Raw genomic sequence first — 21,139 nt, forward strand, 5'->3', positions numbered from 1 at the left:
TCACGCATGCTAGGTGAGTGCGCTACCACTTGAGCCACATCCCAGCCCTGACAAAAATATTTAAAAAAAAAAAAATAAAATCCAGGACTCTGGTCTATAGGTATAGTTAGTTAGTGGCAGAGTGCTTGTCTAGCTTGCATGAATCTCTGAACTCTGGGTTCTATTCCTGACACCATCAAATCAATCAATCAATCAATCAATCCAGGACTTGAAGGAAAATAAAGAGTAACATTTGATACTTGAATGTCTTCAAAATATGACAAATTATGAAGAATCATTAAAATAGAAACATTTTTAAAATTTTAATTCTTTCAGACTTAAAAAATTATTTATGGGGCTGGGGTTATAGCTCAATGGTAGAGCGTTTGCCTTGTATGTATGAAGCCCTGGGTTAGATCCTCAGCACCACATAAAAATAAATAAATAGAGGCTAGGGATAATAGCTCAGTTGGTAGAGTGCTTGCCTTGCATGCACCAGGCCCTGGGTTCAATCCCCAGCATCACCAAAATCAATAATCACAACAAAAATAAATAAATAAATAAAAAGATATTTAAAAAATTATTAATGGCTGGGATGTGGCTTTGTTGTAGAATGCTTACCTAGTAGAATGCTTACCTAGAATATATAAGACTCTGGATTTGATCCTTAGCACCTCAAATAACTATTTTTAAACAAACAGGAAAATAACCCCATGTGCCACCCAGCTTCTTACCCTACTTCTGTTTCATTTCAACTTCTTCACAACCCCCAACACCATTTAATTATTTTGAAGCAGGCCTCAGATATCATATTTCATGGTAAATATTTTAGTATTTATCTCTAAGAGATAAATATTAAAATAACCCAAGGAATATACTGGCTAACAGGGCTTCTGGTAACCCGATTTTCCAAATGTACTTCTACCCAGAAGTGAAGAAACCTAATTAGTCTTTATAGTCTTGATATAGACAAATTAATTCCTTTAATTATTTTAGATACAGTATTATAGTAATCTCAGAGGGCTTCCCAGACTTCCTTCTTGGACAAGGTACACTTGCATGGGAACCACTGTTCTGAGATCATCTGAAACACCTATGTGTTTCATAAAGTAAGTTCATGACACAAAACGTTTTTAGAGAACTAGACCACAGATGGTGAAATATACATTAAACAGTAAAAAAACTATGCTGCATAAACAGGTTAATGAATATGAAGATACATTCATTATAAACGTATGTCATAAAACAAAAATAGGAAAGTAAACAATAAAACAACTATAATTTTACCTATAAACTTAAAATATTACTCTTAATATGTGATAGGTAAAGTGGGAATTTAAAAATTATGAAGTATATAATTAGAAAGATTGACTAGCTGGGGAAAAACATAATTTTTTTTTTTTTTTTTTTTTTTTGTGGTGCTGGGGATTGAATCCAGCATGGTGTGCATGCAAGGCAAGCACTCTACCAACTGAGCTATATCCCCAGCCCAAAAAACATAATTTTTAAGTGTGTTACAAAGATGGACAAGGTGAATTAATTTAAAAATCTGTATATTATCCAATTTTAATTTAGTAAGAAAAAAGCAGAAAAGAAGCATATTTAAACACGGACATTTAAAAAATATTTAGTGTCTGGATTAGGGAGGAAGTATAGAAATAAGATAAGAATGTATTTTAAATTATGAATTTGAGGCAAAAAATTATAGTGATTAATGCATTATGTAGTGTATTTTGTTTTCCATAAAACAAAAAATTATAGTGTACTGTTAGAAGAAAACTTTCTTCACTGTTCCTATTTACCATGAAAGAAAAAACAAAAAAGTCTTTTTCTTAAAAACAGGTAATAAGCCAAAATAAAACAGTAATAAGCCAAATAAACCAAAAATGAATTTACCAATAACAGATATAAACAAGATAAAACATTGATAATATGATCACAGTCAGAGAGCTACATCCTTTTTATTTTTTTAGACAAGATCTCACTAAGTTTACGAGGCTAACCTTGAACTTGGGATTCTCCTGTTTTACCCTCCCAAACTGTTAGATTTACAGGTGTGTGTCACCATGCCTGGCTGTAGTTTATTCTTAATTGAACTCTGGGACTTAATAATCATTTCAAATTGTTTTATATAAAAATGTTAACAGAAATCTATGTGCATAATGTCATTCTGCTGAGCGAGGAAAATAAAATATTTTTAAAGTGATTATAGAGTGTAATGATCAGTGCATTTCTAAAGTCAACTAATCAGCATTCATTCATTCGTTTTGCACTTTTGTGTGTCGTGTTTCTAATTTAAGTGAGTATTCTTCCAGCCCCCACACTGCTCCATTTGCTGCTAAAGCTTTTTCAATAGTATGAAACAAATTGTCATTCTTGATTCTTATGCCAGATGATCTAATAAGAGACTCATTCAGGGATAGATTTTTAGCTTCAATGAAATTATTTGTGGAACATCATTAACTAATTTACTTGGTGTCAGGGACTGTTAACAAAGACAAATTAGCCATTTTCCTTACCCTTAGAAAACTTAAAATCTTATGTCGAATTAACTAGGTCTCACCATGGTTTTTACGATGCTAATTCTGTCTTAATATCAAAATGTCCTTCAGTCTGTGAATGCTTTAAATAAAAAATCATTAAAGCTCTTTTTTACATAATTACATAACTAGAAAAAAGAAAAAAAGAACGGATTTCAATTTCCATTCATTGCATATTCTTTATTGATAACTGCTGGCAGATTATGCCAAGCCTGAAATATCCAGGCATTCAGAATTAGGAAATTTTTACTTACAAGTGACAGAAACTCGATTTGAACTGGCCTAAGTCATGGGATAGAATGGGATAAGGAATTTGTGTGACACCTTGCCTGGCTTGGTTTTCATTACTTAGGAATTCTAAAGTTCATTTCTGGTTTCATTCTCAGGTAGGCTCTGGACATGTGGCTCTAGGTGGCTCTAGGTGGCTCCAGGCTCACATGTTCCATCCCTAATCTCAAAAGACTGTGTTTCCCCTGATAGTTTCAGCAGATTTACCAAGGTAACCTCTTACTGGTCCAACCCTGAAACATTGGTGTGGCCAGGACATGATATTACCATCTTTGGCAACAAAGAGTAGGGATAATGCCACCTGAGTTTAGTTGTCTCGAAGTAGAACATCAGAGTAGAAGAGGTGATTTCCCCAAAGGAAATCAGGGGTACTGGTACTGTTATCAAAAGAAAAGGAAAATATGCTGGTCAGGTAAAAGTAGCCATGACACATTACCATATAAATGAATGTGAGACTGAAAGAGACTGAGTAATATTCTATGTTCATGTTGAGTAGTAGTAAATTTTAGTAGTAAATGTTTAGGAAAATTGATCATCAGATTTTTCCCCCCAGTGCTGGGAATTGAACCCAGAACCTATGCACATGCTAGGCAAGCACTTTACCACTGAGTTGTACTCCTAGCCTGATTTTCCTATTTATGTAGTTTGGTTATCATTCATGAAGTCTTTGGGGGAACTCTAAATGGCTTTTAGTTTATTATTCTATTTGCATTACTATGGATTGAATTTGGGAGCACCTTATCATTTAGTTACATCTCTATCCCTTTTATTTTTTGAGATAGGGTCTTTGCTAAGTTGCCAAGGCTGTCCTCAAACTTGGGATCCTCCGCCTCAGGTCCCTGAGTAGCTGGGATTTCAGATATGCACGACCTCACCCGTCTTGAATTTTATTAATTTTTCTTTTTTTGGTGGGGGGTACCAGAGATTGAATTTAGGGGCACTCGACCATTGAGCCATATCCCCAGCCCTATTTTGTATTTTATTTAGAGACAGGGTCTCACTGAATTGCTTAGCATCTCACTTTTGCTGAGGCTGGCTTTGAATTCGAGATATTCCTGCTTCAGCCTCCTGAGCCACTGGGATTACAGGTGTGTGCCTCATGCCCGGCTATTAATTTTTCATGAGTTTCATTTCAATAACTTTTTTGCAGTACTGGGGACTGATCCCAGGGGTACTTTACCACTAAGTTAAATCCCTAGCCATTTTTAGTTTTGGTATTGGGTATTGATTCCAAGGGGGTTCTACCAGTGAGCTATATATCCCTAGCCTTTTTTATTTTTTTATTTTGAGACAGGGTTCACAAAGTTGCCCAGACTCTCCTTGAACTTGTGATCCTCCCTCCTCAGTCTCCCAAGAAGCTGGGATTACAGGTGTGTGCCACCACTCCTGGCTCATTTTAAGAACTTTAAAACAAAGGAACCAAAAATTCTTAAGGCAACATTTCAAGGGTAACCAAATATTTGATGCCTTTAACATGGTTCATTATGACATATTTATTGTTTAATACCGTTTAGAGTTTTATTTGAAAAAATAACCTTGGAAAAATGGAATACTGAGTATTCTGTAGTTGTATTTTTGAGGAAAGAAATTTCAGATCTTCATGGTTAATCTTACTCTTTTTTTTTCCCCCTGGTATCAGGGATTGAACCTAAGAGTGCTTAAGCCACTGAGCCACATCCTCAGCCCTTTTTAATATTTTATGTTGAGATAGGGTTTCATTGAGTTGCTTAGGGCCTCGATAAGTTGCTGGGGCTGGTTTTGAACTTGCAGTCCTCCTGCCTCAGTCTCCTGAGATGGTGGGATTATAGGTGTGTACCATTGTGCCCAGTGCTAATCTTATTATTAAATGCTTATTATTAGTGACATTTTTTTCTGTTTAGTTAAGTACGTGATTACTGTAGAAAGGAGCAAAAGAGAAAAAAATTTGACTATGTAATCCATGTATGTAATACAAAATTCAAAAGCCACAAGATGGCTTATAGTGAAAATAGGTGGTAATACTGACCCTCTCCAGTTTTATCAATTTCTGTGTAGCCTACCAAAGCTATTCATAAAAACACAGTGTGGAGGGTGGGTGTGGTGGCACAGGTAATCTCTGTGGCTCTGGAGGCTTAGGCAAGAGTATTGCAAGTTCAAAGACAGCCTTGGCAACTTATTGAGACCCTGTCTTAAAATAAAAAGGGTTAGGGACATAGCTCAGTGATAGAGTGCCCCAGGGTTTAATCCTCAGTACAACAAAAAAACAAGAGTGTGTGTATATGAATGATAACATACCACAAAACTCTTCTGATTTGCTTTTTCCATTTAACAAGACACGGTGATTATTCCATTTCAGAACATAAAAGAATTGTCTAATTCTTTTTAACTATAAGCTATATATCATTCCATTGTATGAAGAACACTAACCAGTCCTCAGTCAGTGGATATTTAAATTCTTTTTAATCTTTTGCTAATTAGCCACAGCATTTTTTTCCCCTGAAGAGGAAAAAGGATAATGTTAATTTCACCTGTAAAAATGACATTTTAACTCTCTTAAATTTCATGTATTCCAAGTTCCCTACAACTCTCAGTCTATATCAAGAAAAATGAATAAGCGGGCATGTTTGCCATCAGGAAAATGCAAAATACCACAAGTAAAAATGACTAGGGCTGGGGCTATAGTTCAGTGGCAGAGTGCTCGCTTAGCATGTGTGAGGCATTAGGTTTGATCCTTAGTATCGCGTAAAAATAAACAAGTAAAATAAAGGCAGTCTGTCCATCTACAACTACAAATAAAGAAAGAAAGAAAAAGAAAATGACTAGCCAGGCATGCTGGAGCATGCCTGTAATCCCAGCAGCTTGGGAGGCTGAGGTAGGAGGACTGAGTTCAAAGCCAGCCTTAGCAACTTAGTGAGGCACTTAGCAACTCAGTGAGATTCTGTCTCTAAATAAAATATAAAAAAGGGCCCAGAATATGGCTCAGTGGTTAAGCACCTAGCAGTTGCTGTAGGAAACAGCCTGGCAATTCTTTCAACAGTAAATGTAGAAATACCATTTGATCTGGCAATTCCACTCCTATAGTTTTATACCAAGAGAAATGAAAACACATGTCTGCATAAAACTTTGTGCACAATTGTTCAAAGAAGCATTATTCATAATAAAGAGTGGGAATAATCCAAATGTTTATTGGCTAATGAGTGCATAAATAAAATTCAGTATGTTCATACATTAACATACATACCATACTAATGTTATAATATTACAAAACTTCAAAGCATTATACTAAATAAAGGAAGACAATCACAAAAAACACACATTAAAATACTTAGGGTAGGCAAATCAGTACAAAAAGTAGATTAGTGGTTGCCTAGGGTTGAAGGGAGTAGGGAGAGAATTGGGGGATAAAGGCTAAGAATGAGAGTTTGGGGGTACTAAGATGTTAATGACAATGTCCTAAAATTGTAATGGATGCACAATTCTAAATTTACTACAATTGAACTATATACACTTGAGATGGGTGAATTGTATGATATATAAATTCTATTTCAAGATGTTGAAGTGTATTAATAAATGTGTTAATGTGTTTTTTGTTTCAGTTCTTTCTACAACTTCAGCAGGCAGCCCTAGAGGTTTTTGCAGAGAATAATACCCTCAGTAAATTGCAGCTGGGACAACTAGCCTCTATGGAGAGTTCTGTCTTTGACGACATGATTAACCTCTTAGAGCGTTTAAAGCATGATATGTTGACCCGTCAAGTAGACCATGTTTTTAGAGAAGTTAAAGATGCTGCAAAATTTTATAAGAAAGAAAGGTAGGTACTTTGTATAAGTTAACTCTTTATGCCAGTTTAGTAAAAGTTGAAAGATGGTACATGCAGTCAAATTTCCAAAGTGTCTAGATAGAAACAGGGTTTGGCCTGTTGTACTCAAAACTTTAGTTTTTTGTTGTTGTTTTTGTAATGTTGGGGATCAAATGCAGGGCCTTGTGCATACTAGGCCCAAACTTTAACTGTTTTTGATATAAATCTTTCTAAAATATATTCTTGGACATTTTTAATCAGAATAAACTTATGCTACTATAATTTAGTCCTCAGCTATTGTAAATACAGAGAGCTAGGGTCAAACAGCCCAGCCTGTCACTTGTTTGTTTCAAAGTAAGGTGCTCCTACAGCAACCTGTGCATCTTTGCATTGTACAATTTATTCCATTACCATAATTCCCTGAGGGCATCTGTGACCTCCACCAGAACATGAGCTGCTTAAGAACAAGCAATATGTATTTGACATACCACAGTCCCTGCCACACAGAGGACCTCAATCAGATTGGAAGTGTTATTCATCACTGTTGTTTTTTGCTGAAAACTAGAGCATAAAAGTAGCTGATGCCTCAAATACTAAATATACATTTTAGGGGCTGAGGTTTTTTTACTCAGCGGTAGAGCGCTCGCCTAGCATGCGCGGGGCGCTGGGTTCGATTCTCAGCACCACATAAAAATAAAATAAAGGTATTATGTCCAACTACAACTAAAACAAAATATATTTTTTTAAAAAATACATTTTTTAAATTTTTTTTTTAGTTATACATGGGCATAATATCTTTATTTTGTTTATTTATTTTTATGTGGTGCTGAGGATCGAACCCAGGGTCTCACACATCCGAGGTGAGTGCTGTACTGCTAAGCCACAACCCCAAACCTTAAAAACATACATTTTAATTTTTTTCTCTCAGTACTTGAATTAAATCCAGGGCCTTGCATATGCTAAGCAAGTACTGTACCACTGAGCTACATTTCCATCCCTTTTTATCTTGAGACAGGATCCACTAAGTTGCCCAGGACAGCCTGGAACTTGTAATCCTTTTGTCTCAGTCTCAAGAGTAGCTTGGCTTGCAGATGTGTGTCACCATACCCAGTTTAATTTTTTTAAAACTTTTATATCAATAAGTCAAATAGTAAAATTTTGGGATTTAAAGTGTATGTATCATCATGATATTAAATAAAGGTATTTCATTGACAGCTAAAATATAAACATAGGTACATTTGCTTTCTGAGAGAACTTTTAATATTGTACCTGTTTTCTCATCCAAAATTCCCCAGGCAGTACAGGTCTCCAAATATAACATAATTTGTTAAAGATTTAAAAATACAATGATAAGCCAGATATGGTGGTGCCCACCTGTAATCCTAGTTACTCAAGAGGCTGAGATAAGAGGATCCAAGTTCAAGGTCAGCCTCACAATACAACTTATTAAGACTGTCTCAAAATAAAAAAGGGCCAGGGGTATAGTTCAGTGGTAAAGCACCCCTGGGCTAAATCTCCAGTACTAGCCCCACAAAAAAAGTGATAAAAAATTTTTAGGGTAAAAATGTAAGTTGTGTTTTGTTTTATTTTATTTATTTATTTTTAACAGATGGTTATCCTTGCCATCTCAATCAGAACAGGCAGTAATGTCCCTATCCAGTTCAGCCTGCCCATTATTGCTTACATTACGAGACCGTTTACTTCAACTGGAACAGCAGCTTTGTTTCTCCTTATTTAAAATTTTCTGGCAAATGCTTGTGGAAAAGCTGGATGTATACATATATCAAGAAGTAAGTACAAAAAGAAAATGTGGCATATATACACAAAGAGAATAAAATCATGGCATTTGCAGGTAAACGGATGGAGTTAGAGAGGATAATGCTAAGTGAAGTTAGCCAATCCCAAAAAACAAAATGCCGAATGTTTTCTCTGATATAAGGAAGCCGATTCATAGTGGAGTAGGGAGGGGGAGCATGGGAGGAATAGACGAACCCTAGGTAGGGTAGAGGGGTGGGAGGGGAAAGGAGGGAGCATGGGGTTAGAAATGATGGTGGAATGTGATGGACATTATTATCCAAAGTATATGTATGAAGACACGTATCGGTGTGAATATACCATAATCAGAGATATGAAAAGTTGTGCTCTATATATGTAATAAGAATTGTAATGCATTCCGCTGTTATATTTTTAAAAAAAAGAAAGAAAAATTTGTGCTCAATATGTGTAATATGAACTGTAATGCTTATATAAATAAAATTTTTTTTTTTTAATTTTTTTAATTTTTTATTGTTGGCTGTTCAAAACATTACATAGTTCTTGATATATCATATTTCACAATTTGATTCAAGTGGGTTATGAGCTCCCATTTTTACCTCATATACAGATTGCAGAATCACATCAGTTACACATCCATTGATTTACATATTGCCATACTAGTGTCTGTAAAGAAGTAAGAGTAGAAATTTGGGGGGGGGGGGGGGCTATGATAATTAAAGGCAGCTGTTAACATGAATTATTCTTTGTTTCAGATAATTCTTGCTAATCACTTCAATGAAGGAGGAGCAGCCCAGTTGCAGTTTGATATGACTCGGAACCTTTTCCCTTTGTTTTCTCATTATTGCAAAAGACCAGAAAATTATTTTAAACAGTAAGCTTAATATTTAACAATTAATATTGATGTATCAAATTATTAGAGAAGGTTGATTTGCTTTTAGCAATTTTAAGAACTCTGCTGATGTTTGGTGGAATAAGAAATTAAAATCTTTTTTTTTAATTGGTACTTTTTAGTTATACATGACAAGAGTATTTTGATAAAATTATACATGCATGGAATATATTTTGTTCTACTTAGGAGATCAATTAAAATCTTAAAACATTGATTGTATAGCTACTGTATGTTCAGAGCACAATAGAAAAAGCAAAATCATTTATGAGATATGACCCATGACCTCAGAAAATTGACCAGAAGTAGATTTAAATTATCCAGTTGACTTTGTTTCCTAAACATTTGGTTTAATGTTCTCAGTTGCTTATTCCTGGGAGAATAAATAGAAAATGAAAGCAACTGTGGTTTCTGCTATATTCAGTAAATGTAAGCAATTACAGATGTGTTTAATACCTAACAATAAGCCAGGCCAGAAGAAAATTTTTTCTTACACATTTGATATTGTGATTCTAAGTGTAATTATATAAATGTATGTGAGAATAATTCTTAGAAATATATTCAGATTTATTTTAGTATTCTATCTATCTTCTGCTTTCATTTTTAATCTCTTAATTTTCTGTTTTCCCATACCCTAATGGACCTAAAGTGGTAGCTATATTTAATAGACTATTAGTACCAAGTATTTTATTTAGAGAACAAATGGCTGCATATTGGAAGCATGATTCTAGTACCTTATGAACTTACAAATTCTAATGAACTTACAAATTTTGTGCACCTCTATAGTCCCAACATATTTGAAAAGACAAATAATTAGTCCAAAAATAGTTTTGATAGAGAGGATATTTGACCAGCAGCAGCACAGGGAAACTTTAGCGTCTCAAAATGAAATTATTACAATATGGATGACAGAGATAATAAAAAATTCTGTTTACCTCCTTTCTTCCCCACCCCCCCCCCAAACAGTGTAAAAGAAGCCTGTATTGTTTTGAATTTGAACATTGGTTCTGCATTACTTCTGAAAGATGTACTTCAATCAGCTTCAGGGCAGCTTACTGCCACAGCAGCTTTAAATGAAGTTGGAATTTACAAACTGGCTCAACAAGATGTTGAAATTCTACTTAATTTGAGGACAAACTGGCCTAACACTGGAAAATAATCCATCTTTCAGAAAAAGTTGTGGGTTTTTTTTTTTTTTTTTTAAACAAAAAGGAAGGCAGTTGGATTTAAAGTTATGAAGATGTTCTGAATTAATGAAACTGGACAAATGACAACTTTACTGAATCATTTATTATCTTGAATTCATGGTATTACCAAAATGATGACCATATTTCCCGAGTCCTCTTGTTCCTAAGAAAACCAAAAACAGAAAACTGTGGAAACTCAGAATAACTCCATTTACAAATATAAATGCTGAATATATATGTTGAATAAAATACAAAAGCAAAGAAATTATAACTTTCAACTTCCTGTGCTAAAGGAAACTTTTGTGGATAATCAAACATAACCAATAAATTTTTTTAAAGTCACTTAAGAATGCATGTTTATCATTGAGGTTCCTGTACCCAGTTTGTGAATTCAGTATATTTCCATGAGAAAACAAATTATGAGATGGTGAATTAGCTAGGATTATTCTTCATGTTCTGTAACTATCTTTCCATTTAAAATACTCTTGGAGCAAGTGAAAGACTGTAGGTTCATTCCCTAGCCACAAATAAATAAATAAAATACTTAGTTCCATTCTTTGTGACAGTGGAAACTTTTTCTCTCTGGATGAAACATTTTAGGCTAGAGCATGCTGCCTCAGTCTTTCCCCTATGGTAGAAGATGTAATTAAACATTTTTGTTTAATATTTTTGTCACTGGTGTGACAAAAATATTGCACTTTCTTTTTTCTTCTGACTTTTCCTTGGCTTTGGGCTATACTAAATAGTGGTTTCTTTCTCTTTTTTTAAAATATTTTTTTAGTTGCCATTGGATCTTTTATTTTATTTATTTATTTATATGTGGTACTGAGGATTGAACCCTGGGCCTCACACATGCCAGGCAAGTGCTCTACCACTAAGCCACAACTCCAGCCCTGAATAATGGTTTCTTGATCAGTAAATCCTCAGAGAGTAAAACTTGCAAACAAATTGAGCTAAATTAACTAGAACCTTTCTACAAATATCAAATTTTATTACAATAGTTTTCCTGACAGAGCATTTAGTACTTTCAACACTGGTTATAATATCTCAAATCTAAAACTGTCAGGCTAATGTGTATTACACTATTGATAAACATTTACTTTACAATAAGTAAGTTTTGAGATAAATTCTATTACTGTGTACAGAAACTTTTCAACTAGTGTGTTGAGCTCAAAGCTCTTCTGTTAGTTTTAGCAGACTAGGTTTCTGTCATCCTTTGAGAATTGCTGAGGTTTCCTTGAGGAAAGAATGAAATTGCCTCTGGAACATCCTAACTCCAGCATTTCCCAGAAGGGAACATTCCTTGCCTGTCCTTCCTTCCTTCTTTCTTCTTTCTTTTCTTTTTTTTTTTTTTTTGTACCAGGGATTGAACCCAGGGGCACTTAACCACTGAGCCATATCCAAGCCCTTTTTTAATTTTTTTAGACAAGGCCTCGATAAATTCCTGAGGCTGGCTTTGAACTTGGTATCCTCCTGCCTCAGACTCCCAAGTTGCTGGGAGTATACGCATGCACCTGTCCTCACTTTCTAGTTGCTGCAAGTTTCAGGGAAATGAAAGGTTTTTCTCAAAAGGGAGGAACCCATTTGCAACAGAATTTATAATAATAAATACTTGAAAATCATGCTACATTATTAAAATCATTATTTAAAAGATAGACTTACACTTCCTCCTTGAACCTATTCAGATTTATTATATGTCCATCATCCTTTAAATCTTCATCTGCATCACATAGACCCAGGGTTTTTAGTGCTGTAAACATCAGAATGAGAAGAAATGAAAATTTGCAAAATGAGGATTCTTTTCAACTAGAGAAAGTTATGAAATGATCATAAATTATTCCTTCAATTTATAGAAAATACTAACCTTCTTTGTACTGTACAAATGATATGGTGCCTTTGCCTGAATTGTCCAGCATCTCAAACATGGCCGTGATGTTAGAGTTATCCATAAAGTAAGGAAAAGCTACATTTGTTTCTTTAGCAATTCTCATACATTCCAACACAGAGATTAAATATTCTCTTGGGTTTTCTGCAAAAGAATAGTCCCAACTCTTTTCTGATATGAAATTTCAATATGTCACAAAAGGAAACAGCCATTTAAAAACTATTAAACACCTGTTCAAGGTATTGTACTAGACACCAGGGGATACAGACCTTGCTTTCATGAAACTTACAGTCCAGCAGGAAACATAAAACATTAAACAATCACATACATAAGTGCTTTACTTCAGATGGCTGAATAGAAAAGTCTAGAAACTGAACCTGGGCATTTAAAAAAAAAAATCTCCCAGTCAATCTAACTTACCTAAAGAATTGCAAACCGAAAAGAGTGGGAACAGCAAGATGTAAGAAAAGTTGGCTAGAGGGGATGATATATAGGTAACAAAAGCAGAAACTCAGATATAGTTCTCCAGATAGGAAGCATAAAATATTTATTTCTAACATTTTGAATAAATAAGTTATCTTTCATTAAAGCAATTTTAGAAATGAAAAATAAAGGATATCTACTTTCCAGGGCAATCATGACAATCATGACAAAAAAATCATAAGTAGCCAGGTGTGGTGATGCAAGTCTATAATCCCAGCTACTCAGGAGGCTGAGGCAGGAGGATCTCAAGTTCCAGGCCACGTGGGCAATTAACTTAGCAAGATTGTGTCCCTCCCCCCCCCCCAAAAAAAAAAAAGAAAAAGAAAAAGGACTGGGGATGTAGCTTAGTGATAGATCAACCCTGGGTTCTATCCCTGGTCAGAAGTTAAGAAAAAAAGAAGTAAAGATGGAACAGCTGGTAAAACCCTATTACTGCACCATCATTTAATTTATTTATTTTTTTTTTTTTTACCATCATTTAATTTCAATCCCAGCTTTTACCCTTATGTTTACTTAAAAATTCTTTTAAAAGAGCTATTTATTGTTAAGAATTAAAGGAGTTTGAGCTAGGGTTGTAGCTCAGTAGCAGAGTGCTTGCCATAGCATGTGTGAGGCACTGGGTTCCATCCTCAGCACCACATAAAAATAAATTAAAAGGTATTGTGTCCATCTACAACTAAATGTGTGTGTGTGTGTGTGTGTGTATTTAAAAATAAAGGAGTTTGTAAAAGTAGAAAAATACAGTGAACTCACCACCAACTTCAACTGTTAAAATTTGCAGCCAATCTTATTTTACTTGTTACCCAACTACTTCCCCCTCTTTACCTATTATTTCAAAGAAAATCATAGCAATCATGTTTCATTGCTATTTGAATTATGCATCTCTAAAAGATAAGGACTCCTTTTTCATATCACCACAATATTATCACAATACCAATCACACATTTAAAAAATCTTTTTAGTATCCTCAGATGGTATTCAAGTTTCAGTTGTCTCACAAATGCTATAAATTTTAAAAATTTTTTAAAAATCAGTATCCAGGGGCTGGGATTATAGCTCAGTAGTAGAATGCTTGCCTCAAAAGTACAAAACCCCAAATTTGATTCCCAGCACTACCAAAAAAAAAAAAAAAGAAAAGAAATATTCAAATAGGGTCCCTACATTGTGATAGATTATTTAAATGTATTTATTTATTTATTTTGAATTATGGCTCTACCACTGAGCCATAACCCCAGCCCTTAAATCTTTTCATGTTTAAATTTATTTAAGTAATTTTTTTTTTAGTTGTAGATGGACACATTACCTTTATTTGTTTTTATGTGACGCAAAGGACCAAACCCATTGCCTCACACCTGCTAGGCAAATGCTCTACCACTTAGCCACAACTGCAGCTCCTTAAATTTATTTAAAATTTTTCTTTTAAATTGTAGATAGACACAGTACCTTTATTTTATTTTATTTATTCATTTGTGGTGCTGGGGATTGAATCCAGGGCTTGTACACGTGAGGCAAGCACTCTACCAACTGAGCTATATCCCCAGCCCATTATTTTATTATTTTTATGTGGTTCTGAGGATCAAACGCAGTGCTTCACAGGTGCTAGGCAAGCGCTCTACCACTGAGCTATAATCTCAGCCCTTAAATTTATTTTTGACAGGTAAAAATTAGATACATTTATAATAAACAACATGATGTGTGTATATAGATACATACACATATTATGGAATGGCTTAATGAAAATATTTAACATGTGCTACTTCACTTTGTTTTTTTTTTTTTAAATATTTATTTGTTTATTTATTTTTTTAGTTCTCGGCGGACACAACATCTCTGTATGTGGTGCTGAGGATCGAACCCGGGCCGCACGCATGCCAGGCGAGCGCGCTACCGCTTGAGCCACATCCCCAGCCCTTCACTTTGTTTTTTTGGTGATAAATACACTTAAAATTACTCTCTTCACAATTTTTAAAAAATTATTTTTATTAGTTATTGATGGACCTTTATTTATTTGTTTAAATGTGATGCTGAGAATCGAAACAAGTGCCTCACACATGCTAGGCAAGTGCTCTATCACTGAGCCACAACCCCAGCCCAGATACAATATATTGTTATTAACTGTAGTTGCCATTATGTACAATATATCTTTTGAACTTATTCCTCCTATAACTGAAATTTTGGGACCAACATTTCCTCAATACCTAAACTCCTAGTCTCTGGGATCCACCATTTTGTTCTATTTCTGTGTTCTGTGTTATTTTTTTTCCCTTAAATTCAGCATATTATAGAATATTGTGCTATTATCTTTCTATGCCTGGGTTATTTTACTTAACACACTGGCTTTCATATTCATCCAAATGACAGGATTTTCTGCTTTTTAAAGATGAATAGCAGGGTTTGGGGTTGTGGCTCAGTGGTAGTGTACTTGCCTAGCACGTGTGAGGCACTGGTTCGATTCAGCACCATATATAAATACATGAATAAAATAAAAGTTCATCAACAACTAAAAAAAAAAAGACAAATAGTATTCCATTGTAAATATATACCACATTTTCTTTACTTATCTGTTAATGGACACAAAGTTGTTTCCTTTTCTTGGCTATTGTTAATAATGCTGTGGTGAACATGGGAGTGTAGGTATCTCTTTGACAGACTGGTTTCATTTCTCTTGGATATACACTCAGTAGTGGGATTGCTGGATCACATAATATATCTATTTTTTAACTTTTTGAGATCCTTCCTCCTTACTGTTTTCCATTATGATCATACCAAACTGCATTTCCACCAACAGTGTACACATTTCCCTTTTCTCTACATCCTTGACAACACTTGTTATTCAATAATAGCCATTCTAACAACTGTGAGGTGATATTGGTTTTAATTTGCATTTCTCTGATGATTAGTAATGGAGAGCATTTTTTTTCATATACCCTGTTGTTTATTTGTATGTTTTCTTTTGAGAAATGTCTTTAGATCCTTTGGCTTTTTTCTTTCTTTCCTTTTTGTGTGGTGCCGGGGATCAACCTGAGTCCTTTCCCCATTTTAAAAATTGCACTGTTTATTTTACCATTGTGTTGAATTCCTTATGTATATTTTTATATTATCTCTTACCAGATGTATAGTTTGCAAATAAATTCTCCCACACCATAGTTGTCTCTTCGCTCACATAATGTTTTAAAATCTGTTGGTTTCCTCTTGTCTTTTTTTTTTTTAAATACTTATTTATTTTTTAGTTTTCGGTGGACACAACATCTTTATTTTATTTGTATGTGGTGCTGAGGATCGAACCCAGCGCCTTGCGCATGTCAAGCGAGCGCGCTACCGCGTGAGCCACACCCCCAGCCCTCCTCTTGTCTTTTTTTTAAGATATATTTTTATTCTTATTTGACACAGTAATTATACACATTTATGGAGTACAGTGTGATATGTCAATACATGTATACAACAGGGTAAGTGGCATATCTACCACCTGAGATATTTATCATTTCTTTGTGTTGGGAACACTGAAATGCTATCAAGAGTACTAGTTGTGGAGTCAGACATACTGCTGCATTGAACAGCAGAATACTTTTCAATGTTACAGCATCAAGCACCAGCAAGAGACATAGTCACTTTTCCAAAACACGTTTTAAAAATCAGTTTGAAATCAATTTAACCTCAGAGCATTAAAAAAAAAAAAAAAAAAAAGTTAAGGGCATTCCTTTGTCTTTATTTCTTTTCACTTCCTTATCTGTTACAGTGATATTTTTTTGTTTGTTTTTAATGCTTTACTGCTGTAAAACAACTAGAAAGAATTTGATCATTCTTAACACGATCATACTGGATGGGTGGTTTTGGCAGTGTTAGGATGTATAGAATTTAAGGAAATGGACAGTTTTAGCATTTTGGACACTCCACATGGAAGTTTTGCAACCTGGGGAAGACATATGATCATTTTTACTTCCCCCTCCTCCCCCCACCCCGGGTACTATAGTTTGAACCCACGGACGATCTACCACTGAGCTACATCCCCTTTTTATTTTTTATTTTGAGATGGGGGTCTAAGTTGCTCAGGCTGGCCTCAAAGTTGGAATCCTCCTGCCTCAGACTCTCAAGTAGCTGGGATCACAGGCATGTGCCACTACACCCGATTTAACAAAACTTCTTAATTACACACTACACAAAAATTATGAAATGTTTCAAACTTTTTAAGGGGCATAGATGTATAAAAATGTCAGGAAAAGCTGCTCCCCAAGAACACCCTTCTAGCTCACCCTATCATTTGTTTAGTGCACTTACTGTATGAAAAACTCTTCACAAGCAGGGGTAGCAATGGAAACATCCGTTTTTGCCAAGCACAGGCTGTTTTATATATGAATCTCCCCCACGAGATCGGTTCTACTATCGTGCCCACTTTTCAGAGCAAGAAACCAGTTCAGAGTCTTGTCTTATGCCACGGAGTACGCAGAGGTGGAGCGAGAAGCCTCTCTTCCCAACGACCGCTCCCCTAGCCTAACTCGCCGCACTAGGTTAGCGGCTGGCACCTAGGGGTCGTCCCAGCTGCACGTGTTTACTGAAGACCACAGAGTTAATGGGCAACAGCAGGACTCGGTGGCCTAGAGAGCGTGGAGGGAGGAAAGGAGAGGGAAGGAGGAGGCAGCGAAGCGCCGGCACGGGACCCCCTCGCGTCTCCGCGGGGAGGCGGGCAGCACAGAACGCTATTAGGTGGCAGCACCCTTACCTGGCCTGACAAAGAGGAGGACGCTGGTGAGGTGGTTCAGCAGATCCAGGATCCGGTGGCTTTTCAAATAATACCCGGCTTCCTGCTCCCTGCTAACCCGAGCCTCCATCGCTACGCCGGGGGCTGTTGCTAAGCGACCAGGCGGCGTCCAGGCTTCCGACTCCGCCTGCCTCCGCCTGCCTCCGCCCGGCGCGGTCACGTGACGCGCTCCCCACGCTGCGAGCTGGGCGTGACGCTCAGTTCCGGGCGGGGTCTGGGCGTGCGGTGTGCGGCGGGTGGAGGTGGAGGCGTGGTGCCCTCCTTCCCGCTGAGGGCTGGCTCTACAGGCCTTTTCCCGGTTCTGTCTCTAGCCCATAGCGAATTGCTTGAGGTGCTGGTAACACAGGATGAACCAAACAAAATTTGCGTAATTCTGGGGGTGTCTGGTGCAGAGTCCTACATAGCATTTTAGGTGTGAGCCGCCTGCTGACCTCCCGCTGGCTTGACTGGATTGGGGAACACGGAGCATGCCTGGATCCTGACCAGACGACTGCCTAAGGTTGTAGAGACCATCTCACAGTCATTTTGCTAGAGGGACACTGAATAATATTGGTTGCAGGTTGGTCTGAGACAGTCTCTGCTTATTCAGTGGAGTACCTGAGAAACTAAATTCGGCTGACACTTCTGTCTTTGAGTCCTGAACCTCTGAAGCCTGTGCCCTTTGACCAAAGAACTCAAAACGGGAACTTTAGGGCTGAGGTTGTTGGCTCAGAGGCAGAGCATTCGCATAGCATATGAAAGGCTCTGGGTTCGATCCTCAGCATCACATAGAAATAAATTTAGAAAATAAAGGTATTGTGTCCAACTACAGCTAAAAAATAGATATTAAAAAAAAAAAAAAAAAAAACAGGGGGGGCTGTGGCTCAGCGGTAGCGCCTGCCTGGCATGTGTGAATCACTAGGTTCGATTCTCAGCACCGCATATAAATAAATAAAATAAAGGTCTATCAACAACTTTAAAAAAACCAGGAACTTTAAGAAAAGATAAATGGCCAATGAACATATGAAAATATTCTCAACCTCTTTAGGAATCCTGCGAATAAAATAAAATTACAAGATAATGCCATTTTATATACATAACAGACTGATTAAAAACTAGGAAGTTGGGCAATATCAAGTTCTGGCAAAGATGTGGTGTGATCATGGAAGTTACATTGGAACATCTGCTTTGGAAAATGGTTTGGAATCATCTTGCTAATTTAAACGTGGTTCACTATGACTCAGAAATGCCACTCCTAAAGCAACTCTTGTACATGTGCACCAAGAGACATGTAAAAGAATGTTCACAGCGGCACTGTTCATAATAGAAATCACTGACAACAGTCCAAATGTCATCAAGAGTAGAGTGGATTCTTTTAAGACCTGATATATTATACAATCGAATACCATAAAACACTGCAACAATAAATTATAGCTACTGTGACCATATAGGTGAATCTCAAAAAACATTGTCTCAAGAAAATATATACAGTATGAATCAATTGATAGGAAGTTTAAAAACATACCAAACTAAACAATATGATTTACAGATTCAAACATATGTAGGAAATATATCCAGAAATTCAAGGGAATGATAAACCCAAATTTCAGTATAAGGTTTGCCTAGGAGATGAGAGGAAAAGGAGTAAGTTTAGGTAAAAGGAATATCCTGGGGATTGTAGTGTGCATGGTCGTGTGAGATTTCTTTACCTAAGTGGTGGATACACAGGTGTTTATCAAATTAGGATCCTTTTCTTTTTTTAGTGGTGGGGGGTACTGTGGATTTAACCCAGGAGCATTTTACCACTGAGCCACATGCCCAGCACATTTTACTTTGAGACAGGGTCTTGCTAAGTTTCTGAGGCTGGCTTTTCTGCAGTCCTCTTGCCTCAGCCTCCTAAGTCACTAGGATTGCAGGGGTACAAGACCATGACTGGCTCAAGTGAGGATTCTTTATACTTTTTATTGATTTTTAAAACCTCAGCATTTTAAAAAAAATTTAAGTTGCTTTTTATTTATCTATTTTTTTATGTGGTGCTGAGGATCAAGCCAAGGGCCGCACGCATGCGAGGCAAGCGCTCTACCACTGAGCCACAACCACAGCCACAACCCCCCTAAATCTCAGCATTTTATAAAAATAATTTCTCAGCAATTAAAAAATAGTGGAAAAAGAAGCTGTGATATCAATGCTAGGAGACTGACCCAAATCTGAAATGGAAAGTAACTAAGGTGGTGCTGGGATTGTGGCTCAGTGGTAGAGCGTTCGCCTAGCTCTGGCTGGACCCTGGTTCGATTCTCAGCACCACATAAAAATAAAGGCATTGTGTTGTGTCCATCTACACCTAAAAAAAAAAAAAAAAAAAAAAAGTGAGGTGCCAGGGATGCGGTGGGGATGAGACTTCCAGGAGGCTGGCCTGCCTTTACAAGTTTGAGAAATGTGGCAAGCCAGGAAAAAACCTATTTAGATGACTGCCCTGAGCATCAGGGAGAACTAGATGCTTAACTAATTATTGGATCCTTGGCTCAACCTTGAGCAAAGAGGGATAAGCTTTTTGTCCTATCTGGAGAAAGTACTCCAAGGAGGAAGCTAGCTAACTCTTTGGAAAGACTTGAATATTGGGTACCCAAATCTGTAAAACTGGCTTGGATGTGTGAAAAGGAGGGTGTCCTGGAGAATGTAGGAGAGTACTCTGCAAACTTTTTATCAGCAGAATCTTTTTTTTTTTTTTTTTTTTTTTTTTTGGTGCCAGGGATTGAACTCAGGGGCTATCAACCACTGAGCCACATCCCCAGCCCTATTATGTATTTTTTTATTTAGAGACAGGGTGTCCCTGAGATGCTTAGCCCCTCACTTTTGCTGAGGCTGGCTCTGAACTCGCCATCCTCCTGCCTCAGCCTCCGGAGTCACTGGGATTACAGGCATGGTCCACCGTGCCCGGTGACTCAGCAGAATCTTTTAAAGAAGTCCTGTGTGGAATGCCTTACCAACACATATAAACAGATACAAGAGGGCACTGTATTGAAATTTACTTAGAATGACAGGATTACATTATCTATTCTTCATTTGTGCTTTTCTCTGAAGTATGACTGGCAGCCTGAGTGATCCTTGTGATACAGGTAACTGGAACCCGGGAAGCCCTTACTCAGGGGCAGACCTACATTACCTAAACTGACAAAGCAGATGCATTATTCAAGCACCAGTGTACCCAAGAGCCCTGGTTTTTGGTGGATTCTGGGGAGAATTTGAAAAATTCTGGTGTTGGTGTTATTTTTCAGTGGTTTTTGATCCGATTCTTAGGGGACTCACTTTACGTTCCATGGTAGAAGGGACAGTATATCACAAACAAGATGACTATTCTCCTCTAAATCATGGCCACTTGAGTATGTGACCCTTCAGGGTTGACCTAAGAATGTGATCTCTTGGGAAAGTGGCTCTGGGTCTGCTTAGAAGTCTGTACAGCAGAAGCCAGACAATGTCAACTGGGATTAGAAATGAGAGGGAGTCCTGCTGAGGGGACAGTGATGACTATGAGAAGCAGAAGACAACAGGCCTGGTTGGGGAAGACTTGAGTCACAATAACAGGGGGCCTGTTTGCAGTCTTT

General features: G+C 36.8%; 2 protein-coding genes across 9 annotated transcripts in view; one reads left to right on the forward strand and one right to left on the reverse strand.

Moving 5' to 3' along the window:
- The window catches only part of Rint1 (RAD50 interactor 1), a 33,661-nt gene extending 17,713 nt beyond the window's left edge, over nucleotides 1-15,948 (forward strand). For 6 of the 7 annotated variants that reach the window (XM_058585510.1, XM_058585511.1, XM_058585508.1 and 3 more), the window contains 4 exons: nucleotides 6,383-6,597; nucleotides 8,195-8,375; nucleotides 9,114-9,232; nucleotides 10,214-10,776. In XM_058585510.1, the coding sequence (XP_058441493.1) occupies nucleotides 6,383-6,597; nucleotides 8,195-8,375; nucleotides 9,114-9,232; nucleotides 10,214-10,406 (708 nt within the window). In that variant the 3' untranslated portion in view covers nucleotides 10,407-10,776. Of the gene's footprint in view, nucleotides 1-6,382; nucleotides 6,598-8,194; nucleotides 8,376-9,113; nucleotides 9,233-10,213; nucleotides 10,777-14,611 lie in introns of those variants that run through there. The other variant, XM_058585513.1, reaches the window with a different exon arrangement.
- Nucleotides 10,520-17,716, reverse strand: Efcab10 (EF-hand calcium binding domain 10). Of its 2 annotated transcripts, XM_046464196.2 has the most exons (4): nucleotides 17,520-17,708; nucleotides 12,299-12,463; nucleotides 12,097-12,184; nucleotides 10,520-10,597 (listed from the first exon to the last, which is right to left on the reverse strand). In XM_046464196.2, the coding sequence occupies exons 1-4, from the start codon at nucleotides 17,626-17,628 to the stop codon at nucleotides 10,558-10,560; spliced, it is 402 nt and encodes a 133-aa protein (XP_046320152.1). In that variant the 5' UTR covers nucleotides 17,629-17,708; the 3' UTR covers nucleotides 10,520-10,557. The 2 variants fall into 2 exon arrangements, with proteins under 2 accessions (XP_046320152.1, XP_046320153.1); XM_046464197.2 differs by lacking the exon at nucleotides 12,299-12,463 and having other exon boundaries at nucleotides 17,520-17,716.
- Nucleotides 17,717-21,139: the final 3,423 nt, after the last annotated feature.

The sequence above is a fragment of the Marmota monax genome, unplaced genomic scaffold (genome assembly GCF_021218885.2).
Source record: "Marmota monax isolate L192 unplaced genomic scaffold, Marmota_monax_Labrador192_F-V1.1 WCK01_AAM20220418_F8-fsc00065, whole genome shotgun sequence".
NCBI lineage: Eukaryota > Metazoa > Chordata > Mammalia > Rodentia > Sciuridae > Marmota > Marmota monax.